The following is a 23,717-nucleotide window of genomic DNA, read 5'->3' as shown; positions in this document are numbered from 1 at the left end:
ATTTTTATTTATATAATATAATATGTATTCATATTTTGCTATAAGCAATTTTTCTTCTGATCTGGGATCCAGCCTGGTATCATATGTTATATTTAGTTGTCCTGTCTATTTAATCTCTTTTCTTTGTCCCTCCGCCTTTCTTTCTGTTTTATTACATTGACATTTTGGAAGATTACAGGACATTTTTGTAGAATGTCCTTCAATTTGGGTATAGCTGATATTTCTTCATAATTAGAATATGGATTTTTGTTGGAATATTAAGCAGAATTTTTCTCAGAACATCACATCAGGAGGCACATAGTGACTGTTAGTCCTGTTATTGATGTTGTTAACTTTGATGTTAAGGTAGTATTTGTCAGATTTCTCCACTGTAAAGTTGCCAGGTTCTTCTTTGTAATTTACAAGTAATCTGTGTGGGAGATTCTTTGAAACTGTGTAAACATCCCGTTCCTGAAAAGCTTTTGCCTAATGCTGGTTGTAGCATCCATTGATGATTCTTGTCAGGATCAGTTATTACTATGATAGTTAGCATAATGGTTTTTCTCTTTTAATTTTGTTTACATGTATTAGTTTTATTAATATTAGTTGGCATTATGGGCCAGGCATGGTGGCTCAGGCCTGTAATCCTAGCACTTTGGCAGGCCAAGGTAGGAGGATCGCTTGAGGTCAGGACTTGAAGACCAGCCTCAGCAAGAGCGAGACCCTGTCTCTACTAAAAATAGAGAGAAATTAGCCAGACAACTAAAAATAGAAAAAATTAGCCAGGCATGGTGGCCCATGCTTGTAGTCCCAGCTACTGGGGAGGCCGAGGCAGGAGGATCCCTTGAGCCCAGGAGTTTGAGGTTGCTGTGAGCTAGGCTGACGCCATGGCACTGTAGCCTAGGCAACAGTGAAATTGTCTCAAAAAAAAAAAAAATAGTTGGCATTATACTGTTAGGAAGAAATTTACCTTTTACCCCCTTTATTTAGTGACTTATTTAGTACTAACATTGACTCATGGATTTTTATTTTATACAGTAGGTTATAATTCATTATATAATTCATTATTCATTTTGATATTCAAATTATTGGCGGATTTGACCAGGGCAAGCTGATTTTGTGCAAGCTGACGCTAGTGTCTTTTTGATATGTTCTTATCATTTTCCGAGTATTTTCTCTTTGTTGTAGCAAGATATTTTCAGTTTATATTATTTACGTTAGTATTACTTTCCTTGCTTCAGCCATGGAATTGTCCACTTCTTCAAGGAGTCATGGTCCTTTTTAGTGGGGAAATAGTTTTTAGGCACCAAGATCTGGGCATTAGGTATGTTTTTTTTGGTTTTTTTTTTTTGTTTTTTTGAGACAAAATCTCACTCTGTTGCCCTGGCTAGAGTGCCGTGGCATCAGCCAAGCTCACAGCAACCTCAAACTCCTGAGCTCAAGCGATCCTTCTGCCTCAGCCTCCCGAGTATCTGAGACTACAGGCATGTGCCACCATGCCCTGCTAATTTTTTCTATATATATTTTTAGTTGTCCAGCTAATTTCTTTCTATTTTTAGTAGAGACGGAGTCTCTTGCTCAGGCTGGTCTCAAACTCTTGAGCTCAAATGATCCACCCGCTTCAGCCTCCCAGAGTGCTAGGATTACAGGCGTGAGCCATCACGCCTGGCCTAGGTATGCTTATTTTTACTGAGATGTCATTGTTTTTCTGTTCTTTAAGCAGACAGAGCGTGTGTGTGTGTGTGTGTGTGTGTGTGTGTGTGTGTGTGTGTGTGTGTGTGTTTCAGTTCTAATTTAGCACCATAGGATTCTTCCTTTCCTTATCCCATTCTATGTTTGTATCTTCCTTCTCTCAGTGAGAACACTGGCTCCTAACAACTTCAATATGTTTACTTATATTTACTTATTTACTCAGTGTTACAATATATATAAAAAATTGTTTCAGAGTTGCTTCATCTGATCACCGCAAATAAAAAGACTACTAAAAAGTTCAAGGTTTCTTTGTAGTTCTTTTTGTCTTTACTTTGAAGTTATGTGGCCAAATGACTGTATTGAAAATTATCTGGATTAGTTTTTTTTTTCCTTTTGTGAGGTTATGTTATTCGTTTGACATACAGTTAGAGTCTTATATTTCTGTCAATTTTTATTTTCACCCCAAATTCTTGTTGATTTAATTTTATTTTTGAGTATGTGAAACATTATCAAAGTCCCAAAATTAAAACTATTAAAAAACAATAAAGAGGTATACTCAGAGAAGCCTTACTCCCTCTTCACTCTCTTCTACGCCATTCGTAGCCACTCCTGTAGATAACCAATGTCATTGGATTGTGTTTATCCTTTTGGCATTTCTTTTTGCAAAAATAAGTGTATTTATACACTAATATGCATATACACTTTTTTCCTGCATATACACTTTTTCTTTTTCTTTTTTTTAGAGACAGGGTCCTTCTCTGATGCCTAGGTTGGAGTGCAGTGGTGCGATTATAGCTCACTGTAACCTCAAACTCCTGGGCTCAAGCAGTCCTCCCACCTCGGCCTCCCAAAGTGTTGGGATTATAGGTGTTATCCACTGCAGCCTGCCCCTATATATACTTTAATTTGCTTTTTTCACTTAATAATATATCCTGGAAATACTCAATAGAAGTTCATGGAAATCTTCCTTTTTCTTTTTTCCAGCTGCATAATATTCTATTGTGTGCATGTGCCATGGTTTATTCAACCAATCTTCTATGTTTGGGCATTTAGGCTGTTTCCAAAATTTTATGATTAGCAATAATTGTTCAATGGAAAATCTCATGCATATGTGCTTTTGTATTGTTGAAAGTGTATCATCAAGATAAATTCCTAAATCCTAGCACTCTGGGAGGCCGAGGCGGGTGGATCGCTCGAGGTCAGGAGTTCGAGACCAGCCTGAGCAAGAGTGAGACCCCGTCTCTACTAAAAATAGAAATAAATTATCTGGCCAACTAAAAATATATATGCAAAAAAATTAGCCGGGCATGGTGGCACATGTCTAGTCCCAGCTACTCGGGAGGCTGAGGCAGTAGGATTGCTTAAGGCCCAGGAGTTTGAGGTTGCTGTGAGCTAGGCTGACGCCACGGCACTCACTCTAGCCCGGGCAACAGAGTGAGACTGTGTCTCAAAAAAAAAAAAAAGATAAATTCCTAGAAATAGGATTGCAGGGTCAAAGGAAAAATGTATGCGTAGTTTTGTTAGACATTGTTCCTCTCTATTGGATTTGCACCATTTTGCATTCCCACCAATAATCTGCAAGTCTCCTAGCTTTATGGTTGTATGAAAATATTGTTCCTGGTCAGGCATGGTGGCTCACACCTGTAGTCCCAGCTTGGGAGGCTGATGCAGGATGATCCCTTGAGCTCAGAAGTTTAAGGCTACAGTGAGCTACAATTGCACCACTGCATGCTAGTCTGGGCGACAGAGTGAGACCCCTTCTCTTTAAAAAAAAAATATATTGTTCCTGATTTCTAGGAATTACATTCTAAGAAGTTAGGCCGAAGATTAGGAGTGGAATAGAATTGAGATGGGGGTGCAGTGATGGAATAAAATATTTATGAAAATGAAACTTATGAATTTTTAACATCCTTAACTTAATGGAAATATTATTTCTCCCAGTTGTCTTAAATAATTTTCTTAGGCTATTTTTGTCTATTCTCTTGATAATTTGGATAGTGTAGAACTTATCCATGTTTGTTTTCTTTGTACACTTAGGGCTTCTTGAATTCCTCTGAGCTTTCTGGACTTCCAGCTGGACCTGACAGGGAAGGGTCTCTCAAGGATCAGTTGGCCGTAGCAATTGGTGAGTATTTATAAATATTCTGGAAACTGGACATTAAGAACTGGATCTCTTATTATCTTTGGCGCTCCTCCTTGTATGCTCATATACATACGAGGGTCAGATAATATGAATGTGAGAAGTGGTTTGTGTGTTAGATGTTAGGCAGCAATAGGCATCCTGAAGAGCTCATACTCTGCTGAAGAAAGTGCCATTACCAAGCTGTAGCCAGTTGCTATATCGGGGGAAATAGAGTCCCAGTGTCATTAGAATTTATGAATTCCTTAAAAGAATTTAGATTTGTATGCAGAAATCTCATGGTTTTTAGCTGTTTGCAACTAATTAAAATTATTTTCATCACTGTGCCAACAAAACAAAGCATGTCTTTAGGCAGAGATGGATGGCCCTTTGACTTCCTGTTGACTATCTGTGTATATAGTATAGGAAAACCAGTACATTGAAGATTATTCATCTTCCTTATAAAGTGATCCAGGGAAATTTAGGGGCACCCTTTTTAGGAATTTGGTCTCTCTTTTCAAAAAATCTGGTCCTGAATTTGTGAAGATACATTCTTTTATAACCCACTGGCTATGGAAACCATATCTGGATCATTGTGGTTGGACTAGTAGGGATTTTCCTTTCTTCCTAAGTGTCCTTGATGGAGCGAGAAAGGGAGGGATGGGGTTGGAGCTTGCTGGGAATTTATTCCTCATCTGAAATTTCCAGTCAAGGCATCAATTCTGTTTTTATCAGGTCATCTTGCAGTGTCTGTGATGTTTCAGTGAGTCATGGTTGAGAAACCAGGCAGACAGCTATGTATGGGGCTTATTAAGAAATTCTGGAAGAATCGGCTATTTCAGCCTTGTCAGTTTCTGGGAATTAACTATTGGGCAGATGATTTGACCTATTTTAAACTATGTTTTAGTTTCCAAATTCTCCCTTTTTGTGAGTATTAAATATAACTATGGCTAATTTCAGGCATATTTGTGCAGATCCTTTTGTTTATTCTCCTACATTTTCCTACCTTCTGGCTTATTTGGACTTGTGTTAGAAGGGAATAGCATCCTAAGAGAAAGGAGAATATCTGTTTTTTGGTTCTCATAAACAACTCTGAAAATGTTGTCTTTTTATTTTTGATGAGAGGAAGTTGAAACTATCAGATGACGTGGGGTTTTGAATTTTCTGGGGCTTTTAGTTGTGGACTTTTTCCTGATACAGCAGATGATCAGGAGTTGTGTCAGTTATGGTGGTAGTCAGGAGGGTTGGTAAATTGGTGGGGAAAAGCCCCTGACTGCTTTGGGCCAGATCTGAGTTTTAATTCCAGCTCTGCCATGTATTATTGGGTGGATTACTTAAGTACTCTAAGCCTAAGTGTAACGTAATAATAATAACCAGCATTTGAGTGCTCACTGTGTGCCAGATACTGTAGTAAATGATTTTACGTTTATTATTTATTTCTCCCAATAACCCTGAAAGGTAGGCAGTATCATCTCCATTTTACAGATAAGGAAACTAAGGCTTGATAAATTAGTAAATGGGATTATGTCATTAAGTCACTTGCCCAAGGTCATATGGCCATAAGAGGCAGAACTGAGACCTGAGTCTGTGTGACACCACAGCCTATGTTTTTAAATATCAAGAGTGCCTGGCATGTAGTTGGTACTACATAAAGGTACCCTCCACTTCTTTCACCCTCTCCCCATACATCCCTTTTCCTCTAACAAAATCTGAAAATGGTATCTCTCCATCTTACTGCATATCCAGTGTAAATGGAGAGGGATTTCTTCCAACTTGGTCTCTTCTGTGCATATTCTGGTATCACCACAGGCACCATATTCTGGTGGTGTGTTCGTTTTTGTTTTTTGCTTTTTTATAGGGAAACTGGGAGAAAACATGACTCTTAAACGAGCTGCATGGGTGAAGGTGCCGTCTGGGTTCTACGTTGGCTCTTATGTCCATGGAGCAATGCACAGTCCCTCCCTTCACAACCTGGTGCTGGGCAAGTATGGGGCCCTGGTTGTCTGTGAGACGTCTGAGCAGAAAGCAAACCTTGAAGACCTTGGCCGCCGCCTCGGGCAGCATGTGGTGGGCATGGCTCCTCTCTCTGTTGGCTCCCTGGACGATGAGCCTGGGGGAGAGGCAGAGACCAAGATGCTGTCCCAGCCATACTTGCTGGATCCCTCCATTACATTGGGACAGTATGTGCAGCCCCAGGGAGTGTCTGTGATAGACTTCGTGCGGTTTGAATGTGGAGAAGGTGAAGAGGCAGCAGAGGCTGAATAGGTTCCAGAGACTTTTGGCCCAGGAGGAATGTTTATTTTTAGCTCTGGACATCATTACAAAAAGAAGTTATTTCCTAAGCCTCTTCAAACTCAGAATTTGTTTTTCATTTGAATTTATAATGAAATTACATAATTCATGGGTAAAGGTATTAAATAAAATAGTTATATAATAAAAAGAATAGAATTTTTCCATGTTTGCTTAATACTGGGTTTAGCTTTTTTGTGCCTTTTTTGTGATGTGTTTTAGAAAACAACAGGTGGGCCTTATTGATGGGACTGACAGTATCTTGGAGAACAGGCATCAACGGTTATGCTGCTACTCCCTTCAACATGGATTTATTATGGTGTCCCTGAAATTTCTAACTCACACATTCTATCTTACTCCTTCTGTGAGATAGAACTCTTTTGTTCTGCTTTCACTGTGTGACACTTTGAACTATGCTTCTACCCTGGAACTTCCCCAGTTATATTACTTCCGCCACATGGATTTCTTTGGAATTATTGATTGAAACTTAGAGTTGTCTGGAAACTGTGGGTTCATTTGTTCATGTCTGTACCATGCTTTGAAGGCTTTCTGCAGTGGTATGCTGGTTCTGGCCTCGTTTACAGGAATTAATGACACATGGCCCTATTTCTCTTGTGGATAATGGAGTGTGGGTGGGTACTGAGGTTTCCTGGATAGCTGTAAGGCAGGTTTTGACATTCTTGCATCAGAAACTAGAATTAGAGTGGACCAGTTATCCAGAGAGCTCACTAAACATTGCTTTACTTCCCCAGTACTGAAACATTTCCTCAACATAACATAAAATTACCATAACAGGCTAGATGCAGTGGCTCACGCCTGTAATCCCAGCACTTTGGGAGGCTGAGACAGGAGGATTGCTTGAGCCCAGGAGTTTTTGAGACCAGCCTGGGCAACATAGTGAGACCCTTTCTCTACAAAAAATTGTTTTAAAAAATTAGCTGGGCAAGGCAGTGCATACACCTACAGGACTGAGGCAGGAGAATCACTTGAGCCCAGGAGTTCAGGGTTACAGTGAGCTGTGCATGCCACTGCACTCCAGCCTAGGCAACAGAGTGAGACCCTGTCTCAAAAAAAAGAAAAGAAAAAAAGAAAAGAAAAGAAAATAACAAGCAAACCCCAAATACTGAAAAGGACTCCATTTGCTCATTACACGTACCTTTATTTGAAAAGTTAAAAATGCTCTGGCACATAACAGATCTGGGCATTTGGATTTTGACACTGGAGTATATGTGTGATTCAATGATTTGCAGTTAAATAGATTTTAGAATTACTGATCTTAAAATTTAAAACAAATGTAGGTCCTGGCACAGTATTAAATGTTTTAAGCTTAGTTTTTTGGTTGTCTTTCTTTGGACTTCTCCAGATTCATGCAGTTGTAGTGCTTTCCCCTGAGGCTTTAGCTAGAATGCTACAAAACCCAAAAAGTGAGTGGTTAACATTTTAGGCTTATAACAACCGAAGAATGGAAAGATGAGAAAAAAATGGAGAGCATGCTATGATTTGCAGATTATTGTATCTAAATTATGTAGCAGAATATCAGGCAGAAGTTGGTAGGTAAATTCTTTTCTGATATTGGCACTATCTGCTGTCTTATGTGGTCTTGCAGTAGGCATATGTCTTCTTGCCTTAGAAAAGCCCCTTTTCTTTCTTCAATTGGAGCTGTTTCCAGCCAGGCAGAGCAGCAAATTGCCCTCTCGTGATGCCAAACACAGACATAAAGTCCTGTTCAGAGAGGTAATTCTAAGAGAGAAAACAAAGTTTCTAGTTAGAAGGAAGACTGATCAATGCCAACAGAGGTGAGGAGAGTGGGCACAACAGAGACTTCTGAGTAGGTGCTTGAATGGGGAAGTAGAATTAATTTCTCAGAAAGGCTGTCATGGACTTAAATTATTCGTTGGAGAGGTGTTCTTCAGGTCACGGAGTCCTGTTTTGGCCTGTGGAAGAAGCTGGCTGGATTCACTGCTCTCACAGCCCCAGCTAGGACCAGTTTCTTGCCAGAAGGCAACAAGTGGGTTATATATTATGGATGAATTATAGACATTAGATTTTGGCAGAACGGAGACCTAAATCAAGTGATGGTTTTCCTTGCTTTATGCCCTTAACTACCATTTTTATCCAGAAATTTTCAAATACAAGATCCGATGGATCTTACTGAGAGCATAAAATTCTCCTAACATTTATTTAATGTTATAATGAATGTTTTGTATCCAAGTAAAGGTTATTAAGATAGGGCCTCTGCTTTCAAGAAAGTTGTAGTCCAGATATTTAAGAAGTAGTTAGATAAGACATTGTGGGAAATCCAGAGACCATTCTCAAATCAACTTCTTCAAGAGGAAAATGAATTAATTCATTCAACATGAATATGTTAATTCATTCGCTTAGGCATTCTGCTAGGCACTGTTTTAGGTGCTGAAAACCTGAGGATATGGTAGTGAACAACAGACAAGGTCCTTCCTCTTTAGGATATTATTGGAGGGGGAGATAGACAATGAACAAGTATCAAAGGACTGCAGGGTGTAAGGGAACAGTGTTAGGGTGGTCAGGGAAGGCCTCCCTAGGGAGGTGGCATTGGAGCTGAGGCCTAAATTGTGAGAAGGAGCTGGCTTTGTGATGATCCGGGAGAAGAATGTTTTTTCAGGCAGGAGTACTATCAAGCCTAAAGGCTCAAAGGCTGAAACAAGCATATTCAGGAACAGAAAAGTAGCCACCAGATGCAGGGTAATAAGTGAAGAGGGTAGTGGTATATGAGACAAAATTGGAGAGGTAGGCAGGGTCCAGATTGTGTAGGCTTTCTAATTCTTTTTTGAAGTGCAGTAGGAAGTCATTTGAGATGTTTTAAACAGGACAGTGCCCTCTGTTTTAAAAGATCCCTTTGGCTGTTGTGTGGGGAATGGATTGTAGGGACAGGCTTGGAAATGAGTTGGACAGTAAGTCCATGATGGCTGGACTAGACTGGCAGCAGAGAGATGGAGAGGAGTGGACAGAGGCCAGCTGGTAGACTGATAGAGGAGGTGAGACAAAAGAATCAAGAAGGAGCCCTGAGTTTTTGGTTTGAGCCACTGGGTAGCTCAAATGTCCATCGAGTGCCTGTGATGTACCTGAACCGTCCTAGGCCATTTATTGAGATGGGTGCTTTATCACGGAGAGCTCCACTTACCACAGATACAGTTTCTTCAGCCACTCACCTCCTTTTTAGCAGGGTTCACATCCTCAGGCAGCTCCTGACTCTGGTTTTTCAGCAGAACTTCTATGGGGTAATATTTTGGCTCACTGTCAGAATTCAGGGAGAGGGTCGTGTTCTTCATGTCCTAGGTAGGATAAGATAAGAATATAAACACAGGAGAAGAGACTGTTCAGTGTCTGTTTGATTACAGTTCTGTGTGTGTATAACATTTAACATTTTGACTTATACCACTTCACCCTTTGTAATCATCTTTCAGAACAATGGTCCCCAAACCTAGCTGCATGTCAGAATCATCTGGGAATCAAAAATACTCAGATTTGGGGATCCTTCTTGGGAAAGCTGATTCAGTGAGTTAAAGGTGAGTCCTGTATATTCATTTTGGCATACATGCTGTGCCTAAATCTCATTTAAAGATCGTAATCACATACCTTCTCTTGGCACTTCTATTTAGGCCCTACATTTCCAGTCTTTAAATGACTTCAGATTGAAGTCATACTTTTCTTAAATACAATGTAAAGACACTACATCAACATTAGCTTTGGAATCTGAATTTGTAAAGCACAAAGACAAAATTGCCAGATGGTTTGAACACCTGGTGCCACGCATTCATCCTGAGGTTAATGAACTGCTGGATTCCTGGCTTGAGGCTCTGCTTCTTTTAACTATTAAAATAGGAGCAAATGACCTAAGTTTCTGTGGACTTCACTGTCAGAAACTATCTTTTGGCAGAAAAATATCTTTTGGCAGAAAAATATCTTTTGGCAAGACATTATCTCTACAAAAAATAGAAAAATTAGATAGGCGTGGTTGTGCACGCCTGTAGTCCCAGCTACTTGGGAAGCTGAGGCAGGAGGATCCCTTGAGCCTGGGAGTTTGAAGTTGCAGTGAGCTATGATAATGGCACTGTATTCTATCTGGGGCGAAAGAGTGTGACCCTGGCTCAAAAAAAAGAAAAGAAAAATCTTTTTTCCCCTTTTTTTGAGACAGAATCTCACTCTGTTGTCTAGGTTGGAATGCAGTGGTACAATCATAGCTCGCTGTAGCCTTGAACTCCTGTGCTCAAGCAATCCTCCTGCCTCAGCCTCCCAAGTAGCTGGGACTATAGGCGTTTGCCACCATACCCAGCTAATTTTTAAATTTTTTGTAGAGATGGGGTCTTGCCACATTGCCCAGGCTGGGCTCGAACTCCTGGACTCAAGCAATCCACCTGCCTTGGCCTCCCAAAGTGCTTGGATTACAGGTGTAAGCCACTTGGCCTGGATGAAAAATCTTTTTTTTGTTTTCTTCTTGAGACAGGGTCTCACTCTATTGCCCGGGCTAGTGTGCCATGGCATCAGCCTAGCTCACAGCAACCTCAGACTCCTGGGCTCAACCAATCCTTCTGCCTCAGCCTCCCAAGTAGCTGGGACTACAGGCATGTGCCACCATTCCTGGCTAATTTTTTCTATATATATTTTTAGTTGTCCAGCTAATTTCTTTCTATTTTTTTTTTTTTTTTTTTCAGTAGAAACGGGGTCTCGCTCTTGCTCAGGCTGGTCCCGAACTCCTGAGCTCAAACGATCCACCTGCCTTGACCTCCCAGAGTGCTAGGATTATAGGCATGAGCCACTGTGCCCGGCCTGAAAAATCTTTACATGAAAATAGACAACTAGAGTAATACTAAGAAGGGTATGAATTTTGCCTATGAGCATCTGTAGCATTTATTGTTTCTCTTTGGCTCTGGTGGACTATGTAACTTGCCTCTCCAAGAGCAAACCCAACTTACAGCAGTGATCCGCACGATAGCAGCAGTATCTCCAAGCTCTTCTTTTAATTGTTCATATGATTTTCCTGCCTAAGAAGAGATAAGAAACACAGGATGAGGTATTTCTTATAGGGAAGGATATCTTAGGCCTGGTCTGTATCTTCAGGAAAAGCAAAAGAGTTAGGGAATCAGAAGACATTTCAAGGATAAGTAAAAATGAAAATTCCCCTCCTGGGTCCATGCAGGGTGAAGAAGGCACTGGAGTGCAGTGGCATACACTCTTTGATGGTGCCCCTTCAGACCTCCCTTCAAAATTTAAGAAAGAGCAGTTGACTAGGAGTCAGAAAACCTAGCTTCTTCCTGTTGGTTATCCATGACTTTCGACAAATAACTTACCCTCTTAGCTTCCTCATCTATAAAATGGGAAATAATACTTGCACTGGCTATCAGGACGGTTGTAAAGATCAAAAAGATGATGTGTACGGATATACTTTATAAACTGTTTATTACTTCACACTGCTTTTTGCTGAGACAAGCTGTGAATTACCTAACTGGACTTCTTGCTGAGGCAGGTGAAAAAGAGAAGAAAAATAAAAAGCAGGGAGTGGAGTGAGAGTGGGGGAAATGAGGTCCTGGTTCTACTCGGCCCTTGAGTCAGCACCCGACCTTCCCACTGAGCTCTTAGTTCTCAGCTCCCTGGCAGTAAGAATATTTTCCCCATTCTCATTGTTCTTACGCTCCAAATGTGAGGGTCCCAGGCCAGGAACCAGCCTGTGAAGGTGGGAGGCTCAAACCCCTGTTTAATGATCAGGATTGGTATGTCAGTGTCTCTGCCGCTGGGGTGAGTGTGCAGGTACTCCTGGGCTGCAGCAAGGGCCCTCTCCTTCTCCGTGGCATTGGCCTCAGCCCCAATCCACAGGAACACCTGTTGTGGTAGAGATTTAATATTTGTTAATGTATTTGTCCCAAAGACAAAGTACTAGATCATACATCCTACCCTATCTTTCCTCTTTGTTTTGTGAGCAATTCACAGCATCAGAAAACTTTCTCCGCCTAATTTGTTCAGTAAAGAGAAAGGTTTTCTCTTGATATTTATTATTTTAATTGCATCATATATCTTCCAAATGTACATCTCTAAACCTGAGCTTTCTCTGAACTTCAGCTTCCTGAATCCAACTTCTTACAAAACACCTCCTCTTGGCTGTCTCTAAGTACTTCGGATATAACACCCCTAAAATGTAGCTCTTCTTTTCTAAACTTGTATCTTTCTGAGCCACCACTCTAGGTAAGTGGTATCCATCCAGTCACCTAAGACAGAAACCTGGAAGTCATCCTAGAAACTCCCCATATCTGGTGAGTCATCAGGGCTGGCCAACCTTACCTCCTAAACATTTGTCAAATCTATCACCATCCCTGCCTTCCTCACCACGGCCGTTTTGTGGGCTCACAGCAGCTATGACTTAACCATGACAGTAGTCTACTGACTGGTGTACACTCTTCTTTTTTCTCACCCTCATCCCTCCTACATTTGCCAGAGTGATCTATCTAAAGCACAGTCTGGCCATGTCACCTGCTTAAATTTCAGACTTTCTTGGATTACTGTCAAATTTCTTGACAATGGTAGGTTAGGTCCATACCTACTTCTTCAGCTTCATCGCTAGGATGCTCCTTAACTCTATCCTATGTTCTGATAATATTTCATGCCTTGCTTTCCTTATGCCATTTCCTTTGCCCAGAATTCCTTCTATATCCTTTTTTACTGATTAATGCCTACTCATCCTTTGAGATTCGGCCTGGGAGCTGTCTCCTCCAGGAGGTCTACTTTGAGTTCCTAAACTACATTGAGTGCCCCTAATTTGTGCTCCCATAGCACCTTGTATATACTTCATCATCATGGAATGATGTTTCTCTGTCTGGCTTCCCCCGTTAACCTGTAAACTCAGAGCAGGGTCCCTTTACCTTGGTGACACCCACTTAGCACAGTGACTAGCATGGAGGAGGTGCTCAGAGTTATGGCTGAGCCAAGCTGAAGAAAATGGCATGTGAAGGAGGGGTTACCTTGAACATTTCCCATTCACACCCCTTTGCTCCCTAAAAGGCCCATATTCTCTAAATTTGGAGCCCGTTGCTATTGATTCTAAGATAAAGAAGTACATGATGGTGGGATGGCCTGATTTTCCCAAAGCAAAGTGGGAAAATTCCCAGGATGGTGAGTTTTAAACATCATTCTGTTCTCTCCAACCCTGGCAAAAAGCAGGCTCTTCCTTTAGACACCACTGACAAAAGTTTGATTGACTTAGGGATGGTCTGGGGCTACCCTGGGTCTATTCTGGGGTGGGGATGCTATATAAAAACAGCCTAAACCATGGGGATCTTTGTCATTTTTTCTGAGTTCTATGGCTGGGTCTTACCTGGTCCCAGGTATCTAGGAGCATCACATCACCTGGGTTCAGGTCGTCCTGGGTGAAGTCTGTGATTTCAGTGACGATGAACCGGCCAGTCTTATTGGAACATTCAAAGAGACGAGACTGGACATCCAGGGTTTCCTGCTGTAATCTGCAATACAGTCCATGTAGAGGCACTGAGCTGCTTGGAAATAGTTTGCAAACTGAAAGGGAGCTTAGGCGTTGTGCGGTTCACAAGCCTGGGAGGCAGGAAGAGCCAAGAAAAGGGACCTACGTTGTTCCCATACCTTTTATCATTGGCATAGGGAGTTTTCCCTCCCAATAGGTCCCAGAACTCGGCTGGCTCCTGGCCCTCGGCCACAGTGTTCTCAGTTCCGTCACAGAGAAACCCGGCCAGCTCCTTAGCCATTGCCCGCTCATCCCCGCTAGACCCCTGAGAGTGGGGCGAAGAGAGCACAGATGTTAGTTGCACAGGGACACGTTGATGTGGGAAGGGAAGCTTTTGAGACTGATAGCTCAGGGTGGCCAAGATCAGCTCCCAGGCCCTCAGGATGGGGACATAGATAGGTTTGTTATAGTGCTGGGAAGGCAGGGGAGGAAAACAGTGTGGTGGCAAAAAGCAGGACTAGACTGAAACCCACAGGGAATGTTGACAAGAGTCACCTTTGTTTCACCTTCAGCTGGAGTTTTAACACCTGCTTTTTTTTTTTTAGAGAAAAAATTTAAATTTACTTTAAAACTCTTTTTGGCATACAGTACTAAGAGTCTTAACAAACAGAATCATGTTACCACCACCACAATAAGATACAGAACAGTTTCATCCTCACTCCCCCGCCCATATTCTCTGGAGCTACTACCCTTTTGGAATCAAACCTTCCCCGAATCCTTAACCTCTGGCAACTACTAATTTGTTCTCCATCACTATGGTTTTACCTTTTCCTGAATGCCATAAATGGAACCACAATATTTAGCTTTTGAGTCTGGCATATTTCACTTAGCGTAATGCATCTGAAGTTCGTCTGTGTTTCATCAGTGGTTTATTCCTTTTTATTGCTGAGTAGTATTGCATTGTATGGATATATGAGTGTTTAGCCATTTTCTAGTTGAGTGTCTTTAATTTTTGGTGATTATGAATAAAGGTACTATAAACATTTGTGTACAGGTTTTTGTGTAAAGATAGTTTGTTAATTCACTTGGGTAAATACCCAGGGGTAGGACTGCTGGATCATATGGTAAGTGTATGTTTAACTTTATAAGAAATCGTCAAACTGTTTTCCAAATACTGTGCCATTTTGCAGTCCTACCGACAGTGCGTGAAGGTTCCTGTTGCTCCATATGCTCGTCCACATTTGATACTGTCAATTTTTTTAGCCTTTCTAATAGATGTGTAGTGGTTTCTCATTGTGGTTTTAATTTGCATTTCCTTAATGACTAATGATGTTGAGCATCTTTTCCTATTCAATTCTCTTTTATAAAACAATTTTAGTGCTTTTTAATGCACTAATGCAATATGAATTAATATCATATTTTTAGCATTTTTGTTCTGTGTTAGTGCCTGTCTGTTATAATCCACCAACTCATGTGGGAAGATTGACTTATCCAGCCTCCATCTATGTAGAAGTTCATGGGATGTCTATGAGTATAAGCAGGGCTGTCAGTGAGTTTTTAATTGGAGCCTGATTGTGGGGAATGTTGGTGCTCCCTTTGACAATTCTTTAGGAAGAAGTCTCCTCTTTTCAAGGACTGTTCCAGCCTACTCTTTAGTTCCTTTGATCTTGACCTTGCTGACAGGGGTGGAGGGGCATGAGTTTGGGCTCTGAAGGGCTGGTCTGACTCACTGGGCCCAGCCATCCTACCTTGCCATACCACAGGTAGTGCTCTGCCTGAGTTTGCAGCAGAAAGACGTCATTGGAATTTAGGGAGGAGGCAAAGGCTGAAACCTCCACTGCTTTGGTGTTAGATTTGTCATTTCCTTGAATCTGGAAAAGTCTTACTGGAGGGTCAGGCTCAGCATTTCCCTTCCTGGAAGTCCCACCCTAGAGAGAAGAAGAAAAGCAGAGTCTGAATCTAAGGAGCACATGTGAACTTTTAGATGGACTAGCTGTTGTGGGGAATGTGGATGTTTTGATACCATCTTTGCACTTGAGGGGCTTCTAAGCTAACTGAAGGGCGAGGGTGAGCTGGAGTTATGGTACCAGTGGTATTAGCTTTCGTTCTGAGAACTTTATCAGTTGCCAGGCCCTGTGACTGATGCCTTATCTACATAATTTCATTGATCCTCGTAATAGCTCTATGAAGTAGGTGTTAGTATCCCACAGTACAGATGAGGAAACTGAGACATAGGAACTTGGCTAACAAATGACAAGACTAGGACTTGACCTCAGACTTGGGTGATACCAAGTATGTGACATTATGCATTGCCTAGTAGTCCTTCAGCCAGGGCTTCATGGAAGAAGTGGGGCTAGAATTTGAAGGGGCATGTTCACAAGGGGCAGAGCATGGTATGGCACGGCACATGTGAGGCCAATGAGGAGACCCATTGAGGAGACCCGTGTGAGGCCAATTGAGGAGACTGGAGTAGAGAGTACAGGTTTGGGAGCTGAGGATAATGCACCTGCACAGGTAATATGGGTCAGATGATGAAAGGCCTTGGACATTAGACAGTGGTTCAGACTTGAAGCCCTAGGCACTCAGGATTCACTGAATGTCTTAGAGAGATCAACCCCCTTCTCTGTGTCTAATCCAAGCCTTGCTCTGCTCTCCACCCCACCCCTGCTGTCTTCTCCGGTAGATCCCTGCTAATTCGTTCATTCTGAGCATTCCTGCTCATGGTGTAGTTTATCTGAGGATCCTTACCTCAAAGATAACTAGCTTCCCCTTGAAGATGGCCATGAAATGGCGTGGCTCCTTCCCCATGCTGACTCGAATCTGCACGGCGGCCCCATCAAACTGCCGATCTACCTCCACTGCCTGGTATGCTGAGGCTGCCAGCTCATCCTGGGAGGCGTGGCGGCCCTGCAGCGTTGAGAGGGGAGTGATGGACCCTGCTTCCCCATCCCGGCCCAGTGGGAAGAAGAAGCATCAGGATCCAAAGCTGAGAGTCTGTGCCAGGCCTACCTGCCAGATGTACAAGATGTAATGTGGCTTCCCGTTCACCTTGTATGTGTAAAGAACCAGATAGCAGTCTCCCCCATAGAAGAAGCCATACCACTGATGTTCCACAGGGACCAGCTCCAGGTTCTCAATTCTCCAGACCTGGGCATAGGGGAAAACACAATTTCCCAGAGATGGGGGCCCCTGAAGGGGACTGGGCCATGCTAAACAGAGAATCCAGGTGGAGAAGGTGCTAACATCCACTCCAAGTCCCCTTTGCCCTCTGGTTCTCACCCAGTGGTGAGGGCTCATCACATTTGCATGATTTGAATCCTGAGAAGAACTTGGTTGTCCTGGTCAGTTGCATCCCATCACGGCTCGGTCTTTGCAGACTGAGCGATGATTTGACTATATCTGCCAGGTGAGTTACAGAGAGCACATTTAGGGATGTGCCTTTCACTCCCCTGAAAACTCTGCAGACTTGCAAGACTCTCAGAGACTACTTTGAGATCCCAGAGGTGGAAAGGAAAGCAAAGCAGACATAGAGTCACCTGCACTGTGTCCCCCTGCTCCCCAGCAGGAATAGCCAAGAGGGACAGTGCTGGCTGCCCTGACATTTGAATCATGGGCTTACCTCAACTTTTCCATTGCCATCATCGACCATTCTTTCCTGGGCAGCTACCTCTGGCTTGGTGTGCAGCAGAGTCACATCAAACTTATCCTGGAAAACTTTAGCTGTAGGGAGGGGGTTGGGAAAAGCCGAGTGAGTGCGAAGCATCTGTACCTGCTGTTGTGGAGAGTCCCAGCAGTGAGAGGACGATCTGGGGGCAATCTCACCAATTTTGCCAATGCTGAACGTTTTCCCCAGGCCCACAGTCTGGTCCTTCACTGACCACTTCTGGAACAGCTGCTTGAACATGGCTGACTCAGCACCATCGTTGACGGTCTCCACGTTGGTGCCGCTGGGGTAACCCTTACTCTTGATGAAGCCCTGCAGACCCACCATCCCCAAAGGCAGGTCAGTCAGGGAATACACTGACTTTGCTCGTCTGGTAACTTACTCTTGGAAGCCAGTTAGTAGGATCTCTCCCCTCTGGGAGTCAGAGTCAAATTCTAACTGATTTCTGTCTAAGGACCAAGTTACCTGCCTCAAAAAAATGACTGAGTGGAACAATTTGGCATCTCTTCATTGGCTTGTCATGATTATGATTATTAATTTTTTTGCAAGACCCCTATGCTGTGTTCTTTCAGCACTTACGTGCTCTACTGACTTTGTGTCACATTTGTTTGCTGATTTATTGCTTTGTAAGTGCATCTTACTTGGTTCATCTGCATGGGTCTGCACAAATATCATAGGCATCTTGAGGACAGGGCCATTAACCTTGATATGTGATATCCCTTTCGATAATAACAGGCACCTTTTATTGAGCAGGTGATGTGTGTCAAGTACTGTTCTGAGGGCTTTACAAATGCTTTTTAATCCTTATAACAACCGTGGGAGATGGGTATTATTATCCCCATGTTAGATATGAGGAAACTGAGGCTCAGAGGTGTTAAGTAGTCTTCCCAGAGCACTCAGCTGGAAAAGGCAAAACCTGGCTTTGAATTCCAATTTGTCTGATTTTGAAGTCCATATGTATAACTGCAGTGTTATATGCTCAAGTATCTAGTAGGGCCTTCTGAAGTGACACATCTGAAGGGTTATTGGCAGAATTACTTGGGCAATATTGCACATCTATAGCTCCTACCAGGGCTTTAGACATGGCCGCCTGCTTCTCAACCTTCGTGGCTCCTTTTCCTTTCCACACGTAGATCTTGGTTCCATTTTGGTCCAGGATGTAGCAGTCCTGAAGCAGTGAGGGATAAATGTGGTTACTACCACTCAAGACTGCCCAGGGTCTGCTTCTGAATCCAGGTCTAGCTACCCGGAGCTAAGCCCACCCAAGCTCTACTTACATCATGGCTCAGTAAGTCCTGGACCAGAGGCCTCTTTGCTACCTCTGTGACTGCCAGCTGCCCACCTGAGTCTGAGACACTAGAGAAAGGAAGAGGTTAGCCTGTGCCTTTTCTTCTACAAAGCATCTTGTAGTCAACTTGACGTTTTCCTGGCTTTGTTTTAGTGTGGAGTTTCCAGGTAGAGTTTGACTTCTTAGACATAGCTTGAATGCATACAGGAATGTATGCATTGTTCTCTGGAGGAGATTTTTGTGCATCTGTCTTTCAAACTTCATCTCTTCCACATCCCTGGGCATGTATAGACCAGAATAAAGGAAAGGTCTCCCTAAGAGATCAGGAGAGTTGCTAACAAGAACAAAAGACAGCTGCCTCTTTGAGTGGGGGATCTCCAAGCTCCTTCTTGGAGCTGCATTTGAAAAGGACTGAGAAGAAAACCAGACACCTACACCCAAAACAAAGAGCTACGCAGAGGTGGCTGGTGTTCTAAGGGACTCGTTACCCCCACCCGCACTTCCAGCCAGCAGCTGGATTTAGCTACTCACTGATACAACATGGTATTTGATTTCTGCTGCTGATCTATGATCTCATCAGGGACTGCAGGTTTGATAATGGAACGTCGGCCAAGGGTGTCCTGAAGGACCTTCATCAGCCCCGGGCTCTCTGCCTCCTTGTCGCCCTCGATCACTCCTATTTCAGCACGGCCCCCTCGCTCCCTGTCCCGAATGTCCTTTGCCAGAAGCATAGCCTGTCAAAGAAGCCCAAGGAAGCACTCAGCTCATCTGGGACCCCTTTCTGTCTTTGGGGGGAGCAGCCTGGATCCCAGACACAGGAGCTATTCCAATGCTGAGGAGCTCAGGGCGAGTCACAAACACTCGGCCTGTCTCCGAGACAGATGCTATGCAAAGGCAGGGGTCCACCTTGATTTGGGGGCAAGAGTCAGCATGGAAGGAAGAGGAGAAAGGCGCCTGAGATACTGCAAGCCCCATGACCAGGCCTGAGGGAAAGGAGAGAGGCTAAGACTGGAAAGAGCCATGCCTTCAGGCGCTCCCCACTGGTGCTCTCTGGGCCATTCCACTGGATGATGACCTTCCCAAGGTCCAGCAAGAAGACATCACCTTGGTTGAAACTGTCCCAACTCATTTCTACCTGCAAATGAGAGGTATGCATTGTTCAGGAGGAATTCTTAGGTGCCAGGTGGAGAAGCTTCAGGCCCAGGACAGACACTGGGCAGGACTTACCTCAGTGGCCCTGATGTTTCTCCTCCCCTTCACATGTAGCAGCCGCTTCACATCGTAGGTGTTGGTCTCCGTGTGCTTCATCCCAGAGGCCACACCCCCCTTCATGTAGCTGAGGGAACATCCATTCGGTTATTTGCCAAGTTGCGATTGCACAGATGCAGCCCCAGCCCATGTGGTGCCGACAGTAAATCAGCAAGGTAAATGCAGATGATAGTAGCTGCTGCCCCATGGATAGACTTGGCAACTGACTTTCTGGTAGAGAGGTCAGGGCAGTCTTTTCTCAAGAAGGGACATTTGAGCTGAAATACTACAAGGAAAAGGAACCAACAACCAGAGGAATAGTGCTCCAGGCAGAGGAAATATCAGCAATAAAGACTACAGCATGGAAGGGCTTGTTTTGTTCTAGGAACTGTCTGAGTGTCCATATGCCACGAGGAGAGGGACACAAGTTGTGCAGCAGCAAAAGCATTAATGACACCATGGCTGTAAGAGCACCCACCCCAGGAGTCAGCTCTCCCGCCCCACACTCACTGCAACCCAGCCTTGGAACCGGGTGTCCTGCACTCGAGGAGAGTGCTGAAGGTAACCCTGGAGCAGAGGGGCTTTGTCCTTGGGCTCCCCAGTGACTCAGTGTGGGGTTCTGTGCCCGGCAGGTCCTCAGTGAGGGTAGACTGCCAACCTGCAAGAAGCTGGCCTTGCCCAGCCTCAGAATTTTCAAGCTCATTGGAATTTCTCTTTTGTTTTTAATCCCAAGTGCAAAGTCTTGAGTTAAACTTCTCAGTTCATGGAACATTATCACCACTGGCCTTTACAAGCCCCCTCTCTAGTATTTTTAAGTGTGTTCCCTTTTGTCTGTGTGCCTTACTCCCATTCTTCCCCCCACCCTAGGCTTCCATCCTAACAGTTTAACATCTCTCTTTTATTTTCATTGTGGTAAAATGTGTCCTGTTGTTTTTTGTGCATGTATTTTTTAAAACAGAAATTGGTATTCTTTTATATATCTCAGTCTATTTCTTAATTTGTTCACTATGCACCATGTTAGTGAGATCTGTCTGTGTGTTAGGTATGTGTCTAGTCTGTTGCTTCGGGCTGCTGCATAACACTTGAGTGCATGTCCGGGCTTCCAGGGACGGACACTTGCATCACCTGCAGCTGCCTGGTAGTGCTGTGGACATTCTGGTTCATGGGTCCTCATGGACCTGGGTGCGTGAGTGTTTCTGTGAGTTATACACCCAGTATCAGGATTTGCCTGAGTGGCACTGGCTACTCTCCAAATGCTGTGCTAGTTGACACTCCCACCCACAGGGCACAGGGGTTCCTATTTCCCCACAGCCTCACTGACATTTGGCACTACCCAGCTTTTTCATTTGTGCTGCTCTCGTAGGTAGAAGTGATAGCTTTATTTTGATTTGCCTTCCCCTGATTACTTTCTTCATATGCTCATTGGCCCTTTGGGTTTCCTCTTCTGTCAGTGGCTGTTTCTGTCCTTTTCCTGTGCATCACCACTCACATGATGCCCTGCTTGAAGTAGCCTTGGAAGGTGTCAGACTCATGGTACTGGACCTCTCGGTGCTGCACGGGGCTGCCTCCCAGGTAGTCGTCCAGCTGGGTGGTGTAGATGGCTGCACAGGTCTGCTCATCCTGGGAGGAGTCCTTCCCGATCCAGAAGTGGATATCCTGGGAGAGGCTGCTGCCCACTCTCCGGGTCTGCTATGTAGCCAGAGAGAACGGGTCAGGGGCCAGCTCACCTCCCCTTTGCTGCTGGCCCCTCTGGCATGGAAAGAATGCAGCATACAGTGGCTTGTGCCCTATCCTTGGCAGGCCTGTGCCTTCTTTCTCCCTGCAGTGGGTGGTGGAGCTGCCCCAGCCTCTGTGCAGACCTGGGATCGTGGCTCAGGCTTTGGCAGCTTGCATTTCTCCCCCCATTTGGGGAAACTTGACAGCTTGTTGTCCCTGAATAGATGGAGACCAGTGGGGATCTTTTCCCAGCTGACTTGTAGGCTTCCCTCACAGACCCTCTCGCTCTCGTGTGTTTGCACAGCTGGCACGGTGCTGATCTGCACACCTGCCCGGCTGTCAGCACCGGTCACGGGAGAGAGTGTCTCCTCCATGAGAGTGAGCACTTAGAGGCCAGAGACAGGCCTTGGATTTATGGGGCCTTCCTCCACACCACTTTAATGTGGGGCCTGGGCCCCAGAGGCAGAAGTGCCGCTTGTGGGTGGCTTGCTGAGGTTCAGACTGAGAGCCCTACCCCCACCCTCTGATGCAAAATTATAACCCCAGGCCTAATGATGGCCTTTGGTAGTCAAACTGGAGGTCTGCTCTGCACAGCACTGAGGAACAATTGAGTCAGGTACCAGGGACCCGATTACCTTCCCTCACCAGTGGATCTCCCAGTACCGCCCAAGAATTGGCTCTCGGGGGAGCAGCTCGCAGGAATGGGGAGGACGGTGCTCACCGAGAGGATGACGTAGCAGTCCCCCTCATAGAAGTTGCCGTGGGTGCTCAGGGGCACCAGTGCCAGCTCCATTTTCTGGAAAGACAAGAGGTGTGTACAGGCTGCATTCTCTCCTTCCTTTCTCCCCGACAGCCCTCTCTCCTCTCTGTCCTTTGGCACAGGTGGTCGGGGAGAGGTAAGGAGATGCTCCCAGTGGCTTTACAGGGGCGAGGCAGCCAGCCACAGACTGACATAGCCCCCTCTGGCTTCTGCCAGCTCTGTCCGCAGATCTGAATCTGGGTCCCTGTGCTGGTCTCCTTCGCCCTGTTCTCCTGTCCACTTCCTGCTTGGTCTTGCTATACCGTGGGGAACCTTATGAGCCACTTCCAGCCCTTTGCAGGGAAAACAGCGGGATATAAACTACCAAGTAAAAACCCTCCTATGAGCAGTTGTGCCAGCGCCTTCAACACTGTGCTCCCAACTCTGACCACCGGCTGGCCAAGGCCTGTGTGGGAAAGAACACCAGGACTCTGCTGGGCCACGGGAGGTGAGGAGGATAACGACATTTGGAGAGGACCAGCAGTCTGCAGGGCTTCATGCCAAGTGTCTCATATTTGGAGTCTGGGTCAGGGCCCTGATTTGTCACTGCATGTAGGGCTTGTCCCAGGAGGGCCATTCACACAGCTTTAGACGTAGAGTTGCATTGCTCTCTCCAAGTGAAGGAAACCTGCAGCTGTACTTGTGTGTGTTCTATGTAAAATGTATGTATTAAATGTAAAAATATTAAATATACCGCAGTTTTTCTAACTCTTTTTTAGTACATATTAGTTTTTAAATAAACTGGGAGTCTCAATCTCTGAGAGGCTTGCTAAAGAGCTGTGACTTCCCCTCCTGACTGAGTATAGTAAAGTGAGGCATCACCTCTGGGTTTTATGCAGCAGCAACTGATTGGGCTCAGAGCACGGCAGTGGTGGAGGGGGGTCCTCACGACTGGCAGGTGGAGCTACCCAGGCCAACGTGGTTCCCAGCTGTGGATTGCGGGAACCCGGAGTGGCTCAAAACCAGGTGGAGAAGGGATGAGCGGTGCCCCGTCCGTGCTGTGCCCTCCTACCTCTTCCCATGCTTTGTAGGAGCCAGAGTGCCCCGTGGAAGACATGTTCCACTCCCCTGAGGGAAGCAGCGAGGAGCCTCCTGGGTGGGTCCCACCTATCTTTCCAGGTCATTTACTGGAAGTGCAGACTCACTGAGCAGATGGCTGGATAAAGGACAAGCTTATTTTTGCTTAGACCCATGGTCTCCAGGACTGAGTGTTTCTCCCACCTGCCACCCACCTGCTGGGAGCACCTGGGAAGGGTCAAGGATGTGAAAATGTCCATTTGATGCTGACTCTCACTGTTCACAAACCACTGGCTAAGGAGTGCTGGAGGGCTGTCATCTAGCAGCCCCGGCTGCCAGCCCCTGCTCCCAGATGCCAGTGGTCAGGAGTGAGGTGTGTATGCCTTCAGCCCAGCTCACCTCTATTCTCCAGGTGATGATCCCAGGGTCGTTGCCCACAGCCCTGAAGGCGCTGCTCAGAGACAT

At 44.7% G+C, this 23,717-nt stretch overlaps 2 protein-coding genes across 5 annotated transcripts in view; one reads left to right on the top strand and one right to left on the bottom strand.

Annotated features, from left to right (window-relative positions):
- Positions 1-9,619, top strand: part of LOC123639583 (EEF1A lysine methyltransferase 3) — a 23,636-nt gene extending 14,017 nt beyond the window's left edge. For 3 of the 4 annotated variants that reach the window (XM_045553477.1, XM_045553479.1, XM_045553480.1), the window contains exons 7-8: positions 3,709-3,796; positions 5,649-6,257. In XM_045553477.1, the coding sequence (XP_045409433.1) occupies positions 3,709-3,796; positions 5,649-6,055 (495 nt within the window). In that variant the 3' untranslated portion in view covers positions 6,056-6,257. Of the gene's footprint in view, positions 1-3,708; positions 3,797-5,648; positions 6,258-9,519 lie in introns of those variants that run through there. The other variant, XM_045553481.1, reaches the window with a different exon arrangement.
- Positions 7,228-23,717, bottom strand: AVIL (advillin). The gene is made up of 19 exons (XM_045553485.1): positions 23,652-23,717; positions 22,158-22,232; positions 21,210-21,406; positions 19,700-19,808; positions 19,497-19,607; positions 19,004-19,206; positions 18,462-18,540; positions 18,254-18,352; positions 17,343-17,496; positions 17,140-17,240; positions 16,530-16,667; positions 16,269-16,427; positions 15,269-15,448; positions 13,700-13,845; positions 13,419-13,563; positions 11,744-11,932; positions 11,029-11,097; positions 9,265-9,387; positions 7,228-7,819 (listed from the first exon to the last, which is right to left on the bottom strand). The coding sequence occupies exons 1-19, from the start codon at positions 23,715-23,717 to the stop codon at positions 7,706-7,708; spliced, it is 2,457 nt and encodes an 818-aa protein (XP_045409441.1). The 3' UTR covers positions 7,228-7,705.

The sequence above is a fragment of the Lemur catta genome, chromosome 6 (assembly GCF_020740605.2).
Source record: "Lemur catta isolate mLemCat1 chromosome 6, mLemCat1.pri, whole genome shotgun sequence".
Classification (NCBI taxonomy): domain Eukaryota; kingdom Metazoa; phylum Chordata; class Mammalia; order Primates; family Lemuridae; genus Lemur; species Lemur catta.
The sequence above is the reverse complement of the archived record's forward strand: the minus strand, read 5'-3'. Positions and strand labels throughout refer to the sequence as shown.

Excerpts from the sequence above, each read along its gene's own strand:
- AVIL (XM_045553485.1), bottom strand. The coding sequence starts at position 23,717 with ATGTCTCTGAGCAGCGCCTTCAGGGCTGTGGGCAACGACCCTGGGATC. Across the intron at positions 18,541-19,003 it reads TCAAATACCATGTTGTATCA|TGTCTCAGACTCAGGTGGGC; the intron begins GTGAGTAGCTAA and ends TCCTTTCTCTAG. Across the intron at positions 17,241-17,342 it reads GTTCAGCATTGGCAAAATTG|CTAAAGTTTTCCAGGATAAG; the intron begins GTGAGATTGCCC and ends CCCTCCCTACAG.